The following is a 17073-nucleotide window of genomic DNA, read 5'->3' as shown; positions in this document are numbered from 1 at the left end:
CTGATGTTGACATCTTCCTGTGAGGGTGCCCCTTGGTCTTCTTTGTTACTAAAGAAACTTTCTATGGTCCTCACCTTTCTCTGTCGGCTCATCTTACCTTTCTTTTGCTTGATTTTTAGCTCCTTAAAGTGGAGCACTGTTTCCAGGCTGCAGTATCCCAAGCTTAAGAAGTCCCAGGTGGTATGATTTAAGGAAAATCAGATTCTTCACTTGCCAGGCTTGTTCCCTGGTCATTAGATGACCCCAGACCAACTTGCTAATCAACCAGCCTTGTATGTTGTAGTTATCAGGTCTGATGAGCCTGTGCCCCTCCCCAACCTGGGCCCCTGCTACTCGAGCCTACCTCCTGGTTCTCAGCAGGGGTGTAAAATCCAAGTTCTGCCTTAGCACCAGCATAGATTCCTGTAGTCTCCCCCCTGCCCAGGGCTCAGCCCACTCACCAGACTGTGAGCTTAGTTCCAGACGACAGTGGTGCTTCAGTTGATTCAGAGGCTCTGGGGGTCTGCTTCTCTGGTGAGGCCTTCCTGGGACTGGATCTGTGTCAGGGTGACTGGGGTTGTGCTCGACTCCTGTATTAGCACAGAAACTCCCTCCTTCTGACCTTCCAAGCTGTTCTTGGTTAGAAGATGATTTCAGCACATTCTTCTGTGAGTTTTGCTGCTCTGGGCATTTTCCTATGGTGTTATTTGGATGTTTTTTGGAGCAATCGTGTCATGAGTTTGGGAGCTCACTGCCTTTCCTTCCCATAGCCAGATTCTTAAGAAAAGCTATAGACTTTGTGCTTTCATTTCTTCACCAACTACTTAGGAATATGAAATTCCAAAGTTACAAATGATCTCACTTCAAAATCTAAATTTTTTTTTTTTTTGCCTCAGTCTATATTCTATTTCACTTCTTTGTTTTTGACATTGTTGACCACAACAGCTTCCTGGATAATTTTTCCTTCCGCAAGGAAACCAATTTCTATGACATTGGTTCCTGTTGGTGTTTCTTATACCTGTCATACAACTCAACGTACTTTGCTTAATCTTTATCCATGTAATGCCCACTAACTTAGGGTGTCTTTCAAGGCTTTGTCCTGGACTGTTTTCTTTTTTTTTCCTCTAGGCATTGTGACTTAATGATCTCATGTGTCTCCATTTGGAACTGGATATCAAAAGCTACATGTCCAAAATAGGACTTGTTATCTTTACTCACCAAACATGTATTCTGAATCTCCCTGTTACTTGTAGGGGTTAGGTGAAGCTTCATCCTTCTAGTCACTAAGGTTTAGAAAATCAGTGTCATCTTGTTTACTATCTTCTCCAACATCCGTTGTGTATGTTCTCTCTACTCACCACAGTGTTATTTCAGACCTTTATCACCTCTTCCCATTCTCATTTCTTCTCCTCCCATCCCCTAAAAGCTCCTCTTTTTTTTTAGCCTCTCTTTCATAATCATTGTTAAGTAAAACAAATCCTTACATTGGCTATGTCTGGAAATATATGTGTTGTTCTGCACCTTTTGCCCATCATCTCTCTTTCAAGAAGTGTTAAACATTTTTTATCAATGGTCATCTGGAGTTTTGATTGGTCATTTGCATTGATCAGTATTTAAAATTTTTTTTTTTGGTTTTGTTTTATTTTGTTTTTTTTGTGGGCAATGGGGGTTAAGTGACTTGCCCAGGGTCACACAGCCAGTAAGTATCAAGTGTCTGAGGCCGGATTTGAACTCAGGTACTCCTGAATCCAGGGCCGGTGCTTTATCCACTACGCCACCTAGCTGCCCGCTATTTTAAAATTTTTTAAAGTTTTCTTTTTTATAGTATTTTAATCATTGTATACATTGTTTTCCTGGTTCTGCTCACTTCATTGTGTTAGTTCATATCAGTCTTTCTAGTTTTCTGAGTATTCCTTTTGTAATTTCTTATGCAATAGTATTCCATTACATTTACATAATAAAGTTCAGTTATTCCCAAATCAATGGGTGCCTCCTTTAGTTCTTAGTTATTTGCTGTAACAAAAAGTGCTGAAATTATGATATTTTTGTACAGCTGCATCCTTTCCATCTTTCTTTGATCTCTTTTGGGGTTTATGCCTAGTAGTGATATTTCTTGGTCAAGATTTATATAGTGTAGTGAATTTTGGTATAGTTCCAAAATGTTTTCCATAATGCACTGCTACACTAATAACGCATTAATGTGCCTATTCTTTCAAATCCCTTCCAACAATGATCACTTTCCTTTTTTTAATTTTTGCCAATCTGCCAGTTGTTAGGTAGAACCTCAATATTGTCATAATTTGCATTTTTCTATTAATGATTTGGAACATTTTTTCATAGTAATTTCCAATCTGCTTTTTCAGAATTATTTCATATTATTTCCATTCATGTACTCTCTTGCCTGTTGATGCTTGGTGACCATGCTAAGAATACTATGTCCTTGTTTTTTATTTTAATTACTTGTTAATTAATTTCTGTTTGTAGTCATGTCTTGAATTTATTTCATTTCTATTTTATCTTAGACCTGGGAAACCCGATATGTGCTTTTGCTGTGGCTTTCTGTAACCTGCCTGATCCCTTTTGATCTTTCACGTCTTGATGGAAATCTTACCTCAGAACATGGGCAGACTCATACATCTATAATGGACCGTATACTACAAATAGCAGAAGTAAATATTTTGTTTTTAATAATTGTTGTTTCCTTTTCTTGATTTAAGGAATTTTAGCTTGAAGTAAAACCATGTTATGCGTACTGCACCTGTTTTAATCTGTATATAATCTCCTTTGTCTCCAGACTTAAGCTACTTTTATTTTCAGTACAGTAAAACTTCATTAAGAGTAATTTTATTATTTTGCAGTTTATGATCTGAACAATTAGCCAAGCAAATTCATAGTGATTACTATTTCAGAAGGAATATTTAAACTTTTTAAATGGGCAGTATGATATTGTGGTTAGAAGGGCCAAGAAGACCTGGATTTAAATTCTGCCATATGACTGTAAACAAGTCACTTAACATCTTAGTTGCCCCAGGCAACTCTCTGTACAGAGTGTTGCCCCATCTCTATGACTTATAGATGATTTACATTGGTAAAAGGAGTTTGGAATTGCACTTATGAATGTTTGGACCCTTCCTACTCCTTAAAATACTTAAGGAAACCACTAAAAATGTTTTTTAAAAATGTATTGACATATGGTTTTAACACAATGCACATTAGGAACAGATACCCAAACAACACTTTCCTTTTTTTTTTTTTTTTAGTGAGGCAATTGGGGTTAAGTGACTTGCCCAGGGTCACACAGCTAGTAAATATTAAGTGTCTGAGGCTGGATTTGAACTCAGGTACTCCTGACTCCAGGGCCGGTGCTCTATCCACTGTGCCACCTAGCTGCCCCCAACACTTTCCTTTAAGTGAAAGTGAAAAACATTTTTGGATGGGTAACAACAGAAAGGAGATACATATCTTTTAACTTTGACAACATGTTACTAATATTGACTAATCTATGATTAGAGTTTTGTTGTTTCTTAAACTTTTTCCCTCAACTTTGTTTATATTGTTTTGGTTCTGTGTACATTACTCTTTTTGGATCTGTTTTCTTCAGTTTCTATCAATTCATACAATTTTTTTCCATGGCTTTATATATTATTCCTTATTTGTGTAGCAATATTTAATTACATTCATACATGATGATTTCTTCTGTCATTTCCCAATCATTAGACATTTTCTTTCTTTTTGTTACCAACAATAATGCTGTGCTCAATATTTCTGTACATAAGGATTTTTCTCTTGCTGCTAACACCGTCCTTGGATCCAGTAGTGAAGTCTCTAGGTCAGAGGCTATGAACAGTTGAGTAGCATTTTAATAATCTTTGCTGTAGGGGCGGCTAGGTGGCACAGTGGAATAAAGCACCGGCCCTGGATTCAGGAGTACCTGAGTTCAAATCCAGCCTCAGACACTTGACACTTACCAGCTGTGTGACCCTGGGCAAGTCACTTAACCCCCATTGCCCCACAAAAAAAAAAAAATCTTTGCTGTATAATTTCATATGCTCTTCAGAATGATTAAAGGAATTCAAATCTCTTTGAGCCAGTGTAATGTTCACTTTGTCTTCCCTTTTGCCCTGCCAAAAATGAGACTATTATAACCTTTATGAAAGACCCCTCAAGTATTTTGAAATATAACTACATATAATAATTGACATAAATTGATACAAGTAAACAGCTATTAAAATTAAAAATTTTAATAATTCTTAAGGTCATTAAAGTGAATGAATAAGTTAAAGAAATTGAGTAAAGATATGGAATCAGTAATGGTGAAATAGATGGGGCTTAGACTCAGGAAGATCTGAGTTTGAATTCTGCATCAGATACTTCTAGTTGTATTGCCCTATACAAGTCATTTAATCTTTTTCATTTTCACTTTCTTCATATGTAATTATTGAGATAACAGAACCCTACCTTACTCAATTGTTGGGAGGATCAAATGAGATTAAATATGCTATATAAATTGTCACTATTTTTAGCTATTATGACATCCAGTAACTATTTGCTTATCTCCCAATGATTAAAAGTAGAGGCCACAAAGGGTGGTAAGTAGTCTCTGTCTTGCTGTAGCATGTTACCCAACCAAAAGTTTGTACATCTTTTGGGATTTGGAAGCACTGGTAAGTATATTTTGACTTAAAGGTTTAAAGTCAAATTGTGTTTAATTGTTTTCCATTTATCATAAGTATTGATGTGTAGCTATTTCAACTTTTGCCTAAATGATTATTGATAAAAAATTTCATTCATTTTTCTAGTCCTACTTGGTTGTCAGTGATAAGGCTCGGGATGCTGCTGCTGTCCTTATTTCCAAGTAAGTCAGCCCCACTATATCCTGTATCCTCAGTCAGTTGATACATACACAATATATGTCAAGAAGCTGTGATTTCTTCTTTGTGGGAGCTTCCTCTACAATTAGCACTGATTGTATCCCATCTAGTCCTAGAGAATTCTCTGAGACCTAGAAAAATTAAATGATAAATTAAATTGATAGATAAGTGTTAGAGGAAAGATTTAAACCAAGTTCAGTATTCTATCTACTATTCCGTGCTACTTTACATATGTACTGTGTCAAACAGGACATGCCCTCATCAATTTAAACTAATTGCTAGTAAGCCCTGAAGTAAGCCCTCTTTAGAGTAGTTTTATTCATCAGAGTACTTGTTTATTTTTGACAAAGTGTTCTTAATTGAAACTGTCAATTCAAATAAATGTCTGACTTGGTTATTAGCATTCCTTTAAAATAAGGGGGTATTAGGGGCAGCTAGGTGGCGCAGTGGATAAAGCACCAGCCCTAGATTCAGGAGGACCTGAGTTCAAGTCAGGCCTCAGACACTTGACACTTACTAGCTGTGTGACCCTGGGCAAGTCACTTAACCCTCATTGCCCCGCAACCCCCCCCCCCAAAAAAAAAAAACCAACCAACCAACAAACAAACAAACAAAATAAAGGAGTATTATGTGTATATACTTGCTAAAGCTCAGCAGCACTATGTTTGAACTAGGCTATGTCAACCTTCTAAATAAATTTACCTTTTCTCTAATAAAGAATGCATTTTACAAAAGACAAACAAAAAACCTCAAATGACAACTTCAGTGTCATTGAATGACATTCAGTGTCATTTAATGAGCAGGGAAATGAGATACATAATGAAGTATATTAGTGCCACCTTGTTGGTATAAAAATATGTAGCTAAATACATTTTTTTAAAAAAACTTATTAACACAGCCAGACTTTGTTTTTTGTGAAAAACTATTTCTGTAGTTTTGCAGATGTAGAAAGAAAATTCCCCCTGTGATTCTGTGTACAACTGTAGCTAGTTTGTGTCTTTTTATTTGTTGAGGAGAGGTGTTTAATCCAAACTTAAGTCTATTTACAGGTAACTTTGGCATAGCATACAGACCATATTTATTCTTTTATTTAAAAAAATTTTTTTTTTTAATTGGTGAGGCAATTGGGGTTAAGTGACTTGCCCAGGGTCACACAGCTAGTAATTACTATGTGTCTGAGGCTGGATTTGAACTCAGGTCCTCCTGAATCCAGGGCTGGTGCTCTATCCACTGCGCCACTGGCTGCCCTCTGTCTTTTTATTTAAAGTTTTAAAAAACAAACTAAATTCACATACACAGAAAAATCGACATGAAGCTATGTTATTTAAAGTTTGTTAAAAGTGTATATTAAACTTAATATGGAAAAGAAATATTCTCTTTGCTCTTATATGTCTTTTTCTGAACTTCTCTCCTGCTTTTTGTTGCTGTTAATCATTATTACTTTTATGTAGTTGTAGACAGGGTATTTTTTGTTTGTTTTTCAAAAGAACTCTGTTCTTTTGATGTCTGATCTGATGCTTTTTTTCACTGTACCAGACTCGTTCTTTGGTCCCAGAGGACCTGTATCCCGCCTCCAAGTTATTTAACCTCTTTTGGTCTTAGTTTCCTTGTTTGTAAAGCAATTTTAGTAGGTGACCTTTTAAGTCCCTTCCAGAGCTAACTCTGTAGTCCTTAGAACCTCTTCATTTTAATCCTCTAGTATAAGGATTTAAAAAATTTCTTCTGGGGCAGCTAGGTGGCGAAGTGGATAGAGCACTGGCCTTGGATTCAGGAGTACCTGGGTTCAAAGCTGGCCTTAGACACTTAACACTTACTAGCTGTGTGACCCTAGGCAAATCACTTAACCCCAATTGCCCTGCAAAAAAACAAAAACAAAAAACTTAAAAAAAACAAAAATTCTTCCTAGCACTAGTAGGTATTGAACTCCATATCAATTGTATTCAATAGCTGACTTCTTATGGTATTATGTTTCCAAGATCCCTTTGTTTTCTTAACATAAAAAAGGGTTACTGGCAGATTAATTTGACTAATTCACAGATGATGTTATTCTTCTGCTCAAGAACCTATTAATTGGAATTCAGCATGCTTGATGAATTATTCATACCCTTCTAGCATGATGAGGTGGAAAAAGAACTGGATATAGATTCCAGAAGATAGAGTTCGAATTCCAGCTTTGCTGTTTACTGTGTGACATTGGGCAAATCACTTAATATCTCTAAGTCTCAGTTTATTCATCTGTAAAATGAGAATTAGCTCTAAGTCAATGATGTTTGGATGTAAGTATCTATGCTTACCAGTTAGAACAAAGATAAAGTCCAACAATCTATCAACAAATATATATTAAGCTCTTATGTGCTATGCAAAATGTTGATGATTCAGAGATAAAAACAACTAGTTTCTTCTCTCAAGGAGCTTACATTTTATCAGGGGAGAAATTTTATGAGTAGGTATGTATTTATATAAATATGTATATACATATACATACACACATATATGTATATACATACATATATATATAAACTATATACAAAATAAATACATAAAAACAAGATAAATTTTTGGTTTTGGTGAGGGTCAGGTACTAACATCTGGGGGATCAGAGAAGGCTTCATGGAGACATAGTGATAAAATTTTAATATGGGTGTTTGATTTCTTTCTGTGGGATCAAAATGATTATATTTCAATGTGTAGTGACCAGACATTTCAGGTATGTGCTTTGTATCCTAGCATTTTCTAAGACTGGTGTGGTACATACTAAAAATGACACTCGGGGCAGCTAGGTGGCGCAGTGGATAAAGCACTGGCCCTGGAGTCAGGACGACCTGAGTTCAAATCCATCCTCAGACACTTGACACGTACTAGCTGTGTGACTCTGGGCAAGTCACTTAACCCCCATTGCCCTGCAAAAATAAAAAATAAAAAAATGACACTTTTTTGTAATTCTGAGAAGTCCATTATAGTAGTCATAGTTTATATTTAGATCTTGGATTTAAAAAAAAAAAGATGGTATATGTAGAGTTCTCTGACCTTTAAACAAATAGATGTGAAGACTCAGGAAAGTATATGTAGACCACAGTTTAAAGCCTAAAGACATCTCAAAGGTCACCTAGTTCAATCTTCTTATTTTACAAATAAAGAAAATATGTTTTTGAGAGAATATTTGTTTCATATTAAACACTGAATTTGAAGTTAGGTTCTCTCACTCCAAATATACTTTTTTCTATCGTACCATACTATCTCATAAGAAAAATAAGACTTTTTAGACTGTTTTAATTCCAGAAGTTTGAGGTCTGCTGACTTGGTGCCTTTTACAGTGTTGGGGCCAAAATTTAATATATGGAGCATTAATTGGGTGACTCACTGAAATATTGGGGTCCTGGAAATAATGAGGGACCTCTACGTTCAAAGCTCTCTCCCCTTTGAGCTGCCCTTTTAGATATTTCTCCCAGGCCAATAAGAAAGGAGCCTTACAGCTTCTTTTCCACAAAAGGATCAGATTTTATCACTTGGGAATTAATTAAACAACCAAAGGTGAAATTAATAAAAATCAAAGATAAGGAAATAGGGGAAAAATAAATACAGATAAATTCTCTTAACTCACCACATCTGGAAAGTCCCTAGCTTTCTCTCATCACTGAGAAGACCGAGGAGCCAGCAGGGAAGCTCGAGAGCGTTCTGGAAGAGACTTTCCTCCCCTCAGAGAGCGTTCAATCTCCTCCCCCAAAAGGGGAGGTCCTTCAAACTGCCTATGGCGAGTTCTCCTTCTGACCTCAGTAAGCATACATAACTTCAGGGTGGGCCAGGTGTGTCCCCTCCCAAATGAGTCAACTAAAACTCCAATAATTTTTTACCACAAATAATTTTTACCACAACTGGAATTTGAATCCTGGTCTTTGACTCCAAACTGAGATCTATATCAAAAAAGTATCAAACTTTTTGTAAGATTTCCCTGTAGGAGTTGTAGGTAGTTTAGCTATTACTTAGAAGAGGTAGAAAGCTGATTCCAGTGGTGACACTTGAAATGTCATTTTCCTTGGCAGGTTTATTACTCGTCCGGACGTCAAACTGAAGAAGATGGCAGACTTCTTGGATTGGACTCTTCCACATTGTCAAAGACTTCTTTCCAGACTATGGAGGGGACTATTATAATGGACGGCATGTTACAAGCCCTGGTAATTATCTTTTTCATCCTGCACAACAGTTTTACCAGTTGTCTTTAATTATGAAACTATGGGGTGTTGTATAACAAAATTATAGGGGCCTCATTTATTTATATTGTTTGAGCAATAAGGTGTTTGAGTTATTTGAACTATCTGGCTACATATGCCATATGTAGATGACTATTTTAAAAGTAATAATTAAAAGCATATTTAATATTAAAAGTCTGTCATTAATGATTGGAATGACGCCACCTTCTGGAGACTTACTGTAGAAAAGCTATGCCATGAGGAGAGGGCCTCTGAGGGCAGGACCATGCGGCTTTCTTTGGCTTCAGGAAGTGATGTTGGCTTATGGGAGGAAGAAGGGGGAGGCTGGTGTGCTGACTCACTCTCTTTTCTGAGGACTCTGGTGGAGAAGGCAGCTAGAAATGTGCTCTCCCTTTAATAGATAGATGAATCTAGGCCTTTCTCTCTCTCTCTCTACCAAATTCTTATTCTCCTTAATAAATGCTTAAAAGTCTAACTCTTGCTAAAGCTTATAATTTATTGGTGACCCACTCATTAAGTATTTTAGACAGTATAGCTAGAATTTTAGCCCTTACAGTCAGTTGTGACTTTAGTCTGTCTTTGATTCAGAATATATTTGAGGTGCTTTCGGTGCTGAGATATTCTTCTGATAATAGTTAATATCGTCCAGTTGTAGAAAATGTGGGAGACTGAGAGTATGCTGAATCTGAACTGACCATATCATATAACCTAGATATCAGTTTCTTGTTTTTCTTTAAATTTTAATATATTGGTTTTCTGATTTTTAGATTCTAGGTAAACAGGAATTAGTTATATTCCAAGTTCTAGTACATGCCTCATTGTAAAAGGCTTTGTTAATTTAATTAAAACAAATTCTTTACAATTCTATGAGATGAGGCTAAATAACTTGACCAAGAGCACAGAGGAAAGAAATAGCAAAACTGGCATTTGAATCCTGGTCCTCTAATTCCACATCTAGGACCTTGTTCATTCTGCCAAATGTCTTCTTAAAGAGTAGGTAAATTAGTGTGTTACAGGGATGAAGTGCTATCTAGAAAGTGAGATTTAATATCATGTTGTACCTTAAATTTACACTTTTTTAAATTAGAAATTGCAGGAAATAATTGTTAGGTTGTTACTTTTCTGTGTCATTTATAGTACCATGGCAAGCTTGCCACACTTAATACCTTTGTACTAATGGACAAAAAAACCTAATATATTTCATTTGTATGGCATTTTGCTTCACTTGCAAATTAATTTGGCTTAAAACTACAATTCTATCCTATGTGCCAGAAATTGTCCTTGGTAGCAAAGCAAAGTTAATGAATAATTAAACCTAATTTGAATATACTTATGTTATGGGGGAAATTTGTGGGGGTTTGGGGTTGAGGTTCTTAGGAATTTCTCTTTAAAGAATTACACCCTCTTGCACACAAATCCAATTAGAATAAAATAATATTATTTTTTTTTAGGCACTAGGGAAAGGGAACTAAGAGAGAAGTCCTTGAACTTCTTCTCATGTTGAGAAGGCATGGCACAGAGGTGTGGTTCTCTGGGATACCTATCTCCTTGAGCATGAGACAGGCAAATACTTTTATAGAGCACGAAGGTGGCCTTCTGGGGCCCCCCTTATTGGGGAAGACCGTCCCCCACTGGTGGTGGCTGGGGGAAGTTGGGCGAGAAGTGGATCCGATCTCTCCAGCCATCTTCGTTCCCCTCACACCACTAAGGTAGCAGCCATAGCCAGTGGGCCTATTTCTTTAGGTGTGTCTGTCCTTTGGTTTAGCTTCTCAAGGAGAAGGTTCCTTGATTTCCCCAAGAAAACTTCTGAGGTACCCCAGGTGCATAATACTTAGAATAATTAAAATTTGTTGCCAGAAGTCAATATAAGGGGATAGACAGGAAGAGGCATATACCATGTGGGTCAAGCCATTGTTACCACCTTTACCACTAACTTCCTTTCCTTTAAACCTTAATGGAAATAGCCCAAGAGCTGGCAGAAATATTTTTGTAACCATTGGTTCTTTTTCCATTTGTCTTTGGCCTCCTTGGGGTATATGCCATATCTCATAGTAAAAAAAATGTACAATTCAGTGATTTTTTACCTATAGTTCTAAATAGCTTTCTAGAATGGTCATACCAGTTCATAGTGTATTAGGTACCCATTCTCACACCAGCACCTTCAATTGTCTTTTTCCCCTTGTTTGTCATCTTTGCCAGTTGTGTGTAGGACATCAGATTTGGTTTCAATGTATATTTCTCTTATTAGGGATTTGGAGTCTTTCATATGGTTGGTTTGATAGCATGCATTTCTCTTTTTGGGATGGGGCAGGAAGGGAATGCAACAACTTTATTGAAAGAAAAATTATAGTGAAATTACTCAAAACCTTGAAAGAAACTTGAGGGAATTTAGACACCTCCCCTCAATTGCAGGACCAAGTGCAGGTTGATTCTTTCTGGATGTTATAGTCAGACAGGGTATGTTCATCTTCCATCTGCTTCCTGGTGAAGATCAACCTCTGCTGGTCTGGGGGAAATGCTATTTCCCTTTCATTCTATTTTTCAAAAATATTATTGTTTATAAGAATGAGCAAGCATCTTTTTTATTATAAAAGTATTTTATTATTTTCCAGTTACATGTAAAAGTGGTTTTCAACATTTGTTTTCATAAGATTTTTGTTTGTTTGTTTTGCGGGGCAGCGGGGGTTAAGTGACTTGCCCAGGGTCACACAGCTAGTGTCAAGTATCTGAAGTCGGATTTGAACTCAGGTCTTCCTGAATCCAAGGCTGGTGCTTTATCCACTGCACCACCTAACTGCCCCCCATAAGATTTTTAGTTCCAAATTTTTCTCTCTCTCTCCCTTCCCTCCCCCCTCCTCAAGATAGAAAGCAATTTGATGTAGGTTATATAGGTACAATCACATTAAACATATTTCTGCATTAGTCATGTTGTGAAAGAAGATAAGAACAAAAGGGAAAAACCTCAAAAAAAAACCAAAACAAAAAACCAAAATCAAAAGTAGAAACAGTATGGTTCAATCTGCATTCAGAATCCACAGTTCTTTTTTCTGGATGTGGAGAACATTTTCCATCATGAGTTCTTTGGAATTGTTGTGGATCATTGTATTGCTGGGAAAGAGCTAAGTCTATCAGAGTTGATCATCACACAGTGTTGCTGTTACTGTGTACAATGTCCTACTGGTTCTGCTCACTTCACTCAGCATCAGTCCACTTAGGTCTTTCCAGGTTTTTTCTGAAATCTGCTGCTCATCATTTCTTACAGCACCATAGTATTCTACTACATTCATATACCACAACTTATTCAGCCAATTTCCCAGTTGATGGTCATTCTCTCGATTTCTAATTCTTTGCCACCCACAAGAGAGCTGCTATAATATTTTGTATTTTGTGGCGTCCTTTCCCTTTTTTATGCTCTCTTTGGGATACAGACCTAGTAGCGGTATTACTTTGTCAAAGGGTATGAACAGTCCTAGAGCCCTTTGGGCATAGTTCCAAATAGGAATGAGCATCATCTTAATTTTTTTATAGATTCTTCCTCTGTTGTTTGTCACCTTGGTGGCTTTGATTAAGTCACCTAAATTTCTGTGGATCTAAGTTTCCTTATTTGTAAAGTGACAAGATTGTGTAAGGGGCTAAAATTTAGCTAGTCTATCTAAAATATCTAATGAGTGGGTCGCAATAAATTATAAGCTTTAGCAAGAGTTAGACTTGTAAGCATTTATTAGGGAGAATAAGAATTTGGTGAAGAGAAAGAGAAAGGCCTAGATTCATCTATCTATTAAAGGGAGAGCGCATTTCTAGCTTACTCTCCACCAGAGTCCTGACTAAAGAGAGTCAAAGACTAGCCAGCCTTGCCCCTTCTTCCTCCCACCAGCAAACGTCACTTCCTGACACCCAAAGAAAAGCTTGCCCTCAGATGCCTTCCCATGGCAGAGCTTTTCTACAGTAAGTCTCCAGCAGGTGGCATCATTCTAATCATACAATTGGACTAAATGGCTATAAACCTGGAATTATCAGCATAGATGGTAATTAAATCCATAGGAGCTGATGAGATTACTAAGTGAAGTAGTATAGAGGAAGAAGAAAAGAGTGCCCAGGATAGAATCCCTGAGACACCTACAGTTAGAAAGTGTGATCTGGAAGAATATTCTAACAAATGAGCCTGAGAAGAAGCTGTCAGACAGGTTGAAAGAGAACCAGGAGAGTGTGGCATCCAAAACCCTTGAGAGAAGAGCATATCAAGGAGGAGAGGGTGATCATAGTGTCAAAGACTGTAGGAGAATGAAGATACAATTTGAAAACAATCTTTATAGAATGACAGAACTGAATTATTAGAGAGATTATAAATACTCATGAGTAGACCAGCCATTATAATAAAAATGAGAACACTAATTAATTTCCCTTATTCAATGGCATGCCAAGCTAACAAAATATTCCTAGAGAATACACGTAAGATGCACTGAAAGAAAAAAGGTCTAGAATCTTAATGAGGCCTTAGTAGTACCAGATAACATATATTACAAAGTGATAATTCTCAGAAGAATTTCTTACCACCCTCTTTCCATCACCCAAGAAAAGGTGTGAAGTTAGCCAAGGAAAAATTTAAAGGAACAGTATATAGGGAAACAATTACAATTTAACTATTTAATGGGGAAGGGGGATGATATTTATCTATAAAATGGAAGAGGAATAGTAGAATGGATTAAATGGATTAAAAGTTAGAATCTGTCAATATATTATTGATTCACAGGGAGTTAAAGGTCTAGGACAGAATTTATTATGATAATGCGGCTCTTATGCCATAATATTTTCCTCTTTCTCAAAAGTTTTGAAGTAATAATCATGATCTTAGACAACACAATAGTAAAAATAGACTTCATTAAAAGGGATAACCAGGGAAACTACATTATGCTGAAAATTATCACAGATAGTGAATTTGTGTTAATACTTAGCCATATATATGCTAAGTATGTATGTATATGTATACACCGCGCGCGCACACACACACACACCACACACACACAACACACCACACACACCCCAAAATGACATAGCTCCTAAAGTTTTTCCTAAAGGAAAAACTCAACAAATTATTAGGAGAAGCACACTGTAAAACTATAATAGTGGAAGATCTCAATGTATTCTTTTCAGACCTTGGCAAATATAACAAAAATTTGAAAAGAAAGAAGTTAAAGAAGTGAATAAAATTTTAGAAATGTTTGATATGATAAGACCTCTGATGATTACTGAATGAGAATAGAAAGTTTACCTATTTCTGAGTTGTTCTTGGCACATTGTAAAAATTGAGGAGAATGAGAATCGAGAAAAGGCCATTGGATTTGGCAATAAGAGATCATTGTAAACTCTGGAAAGAGCAATGTTGGTGAAATGATGAGGTCAGAAACTGGATTTTTCAGGGGTTGAGAAGGAAGTGAAGGGAGAGAAAATGGAAGCAATTATTGTAGGCAGCCTTTAAAAGGACTTTGACTACGAAAGGCAGAAGACATATTGGATAATAATTATTGGGGATGGAAGAGTCAAATGAGGATTTTTAAAAGACTGATGGACTATGTGACCCTGGGCAAGTCATTTAACCCTCATTGCCCCTTCCCTTCCCCCCCACCCCCATAATAGAATGATGGAGATATGGGCATGTTTATAGGCAGCAGGGGAGGAACCAGGAACTAGGAAGAGATTAAAACTACAAGGTAGAGTGGGGATGAGAAATCTGTTGGAAGAGACAGGATAGAATGAAATTGCTTGAGTTATAAGGAATCATGAACAGGCAGATTTCAGAAAAACCCAATAAGACTTACATGAACCTGATGATGAGTAAAGTGAGTAGAACCAGGAGAACATTATGTACAGTAACAGCAACACTGTGCAATGATCAACTATGATAGACTTAGCTCTTCTCAGAAATACAGTGATTCAAGGCAATTCCAGAAGACTCATGATGGAAAGTACTAGCCACATCCAGAGAAAGAATTATGGAGTCTGAATGCAGATTGAGGCATACTATTTTCACTTCTTTTTTTTCTTTCTCTGATTTTTCTTTCACAACTTGACTAATGTAGAAACATGTTTAACATGATTGTACTGATTTTGTTCTGATTTTTTGTTCTTGTTTTTCTTTCACAAAATGACTAATGTAGAAATATGTTCAACATGATTGTACTATATAACTGTGAGATTAAATTGGATATTAGATCATAAATCTCCCCTACTTAACCTTTCCCTTAATTTATCTCCCAGACTAGTAAATGGAAGAAGCTTCTGGTTTTTCTAGGTCAGAGCTTTTATTGTATGGTAATACAAGGTGATGCTTGATTAGAAGGATAGGAAAGTAGAATACAATACAAATCATCTTAAGTCCTAGGCTCTAGTCAATATTCTGTATAAAACTCACCAAAACCCCAGGCACCTTTGGGGAGAGAGGACCGAGTCAAGCGAGTGCTGTTAACGAGAGAGCCGCCGAGTCAAACCTCCAGTCATCGTCTGTCTGTGCAGCGCAGCAGGAGACCCGCCGGAGCAGGAACTAAAAGGCCCCCCTTCATTCTTTCCTTGCCTTCTAAGCTTGCACCCCCGGAAGTCGAGTGCTCAGCAGGCAATCTGGCGTGCGTCGCAGGCGGACTGGTGTCGGTCAGCTTATGCTGTTGGTCTCCTTCCCCAAAAGGTGGTCCTAAAAAAAAACCTGGCGTCTCTCCATTATCTAACCGACTGTTTAAAACTTTTTACCACATCAACCTATATCAGATTGCTTGCTGTCTTGGGGAGGGGGGAGGGAAGGGAGGGAGAAAAATTTGGAATTCAAAATCTTACAAAAATGAATGTTGAAAACTATCTTTACATGTAATTGGGCAAAAATACTATTAAGTGAAAAAAAAGGAAAAGTCATAATTCAAGTCTTATGTACCAAATGTTTCTTAATAATAAAAACAAATATTTTTTACTAATTAAAACTAAATTAAAAAAAGAAATTGCTTTGAACTGGTAGAGATGTTGGTCTTAATCTTGGTAAAGACTAAGGCCATCTTATGTGAAAAAGGGGTGAAGGAGGAGATAGTGGCAGAGGACATTTGAATGATACAAAGTGAATAAGAGAGAAGAGGAAGCGCATGGCAAATGGCATCAGTTTTTTCAGTAAAATATGAAGCAAGGTTCTTAACTGAGAGTGTGAAGGGAGGGAGAGTCATGGGAGGTTTGAGGAGGGATGAAAAGGTTTGGAAGAATTGTTGTGAAGAGAAAGACAGTGAGTTGGTGAGGCCAGTATAGTTGAATTGTTTAGCAGCTGAAAGGGCCCGTAAGGTTGTGTAATTTGTTTTGTATTAGAATGGTTGTATGATTTTCTCCTTCTTCATTCAGCAGCCCCCTGTAAAGGAGGAAAGGCAGCAGATGATGGGAGATATCCAAAGCTGAGTCAGGCAGGATGCATTTGGTGGAATGATAAAGGGACTAAGGTCTCAGAGGACTGTGTGCAGTTGAATTGGGTTCCCAGGGGGTCATGATCAGGAAGAGAGAGAATGGCTAGTTGCAGGGAAATGGTCTGGGAAAGACAATGAGGGATCAAGGAATTGGAAAGTCATGATGTGGACTAGGCAGGGTTTGGGAAGGGAAGGCAGAATGAGAAGTAGAAGGTCAATAGATCCATGTCTGATAAAATGATTTTAGAATTCTTGAACATGGAGTCTGGAGCATTTGTGGGGTGATGGCAGGAGCAGTTCATGGGAAGTGAGTAGGTTCAGGAACAGAATGGCTAGGGGATTTGAGGAGAATAATATGTTCATTGAAGTTCCTTAGTGTGAAGACAGGAGTTAAAAAGGAGAGAAAAATTGTGAGCCAGGTACTGAACTTGTTGAAGAAGGAAGTAAAATGACCTAGAGATCTATAGAAAACAGCTACCAGGATTTTGATTAGGTGGTAGAGATAAATGGCATGAACCTCAAAGGAGGACAAGTTACTGAGTGATGGAGGTAGGGGAGAAACTTGGAAGTGCCAAATGGAGAGCAACAAGT

General features: G+C 37.2%; 1 protein-coding gene across 1 annotated transcript in view; it reads left to right on the top strand.

Annotated features, from left to right (window-relative positions):
* Positions 1–17073, top strand: part of TBCD (tubulin folding cofactor D) — a 448209-nt gene that overhangs the window by 25511 nt on the left and 405625 nt on the right. The window contains 4 exon segments of the mRNA XM_044001676.1: positions 2502–2648; positions 4779–4834; positions 8891–8949; positions 8952–9022. Of these exon segments, the coding sequence (XP_043857611.1) occupies positions 2502–2648; positions 4779–4834; positions 8891–8949; positions 8952–9022 (333 nt within the window).

The sequence above is a fragment of the Dromiciops gliroides genome, chromosome 4 (genome assembly GCF_019393635.1).
Source record: "Dromiciops gliroides isolate mDroGli1 chromosome 4, mDroGli1.pri, whole genome shotgun sequence".
NCBI classification, from domain to species: domain Eukaryota; kingdom Metazoa; phylum Chordata; class Mammalia; order Microbiotheria; family Microbiotheriidae; genus Dromiciops; species Dromiciops gliroides.
This window is presented reverse-complemented; position numbering and strand designations above follow the sequence as displayed.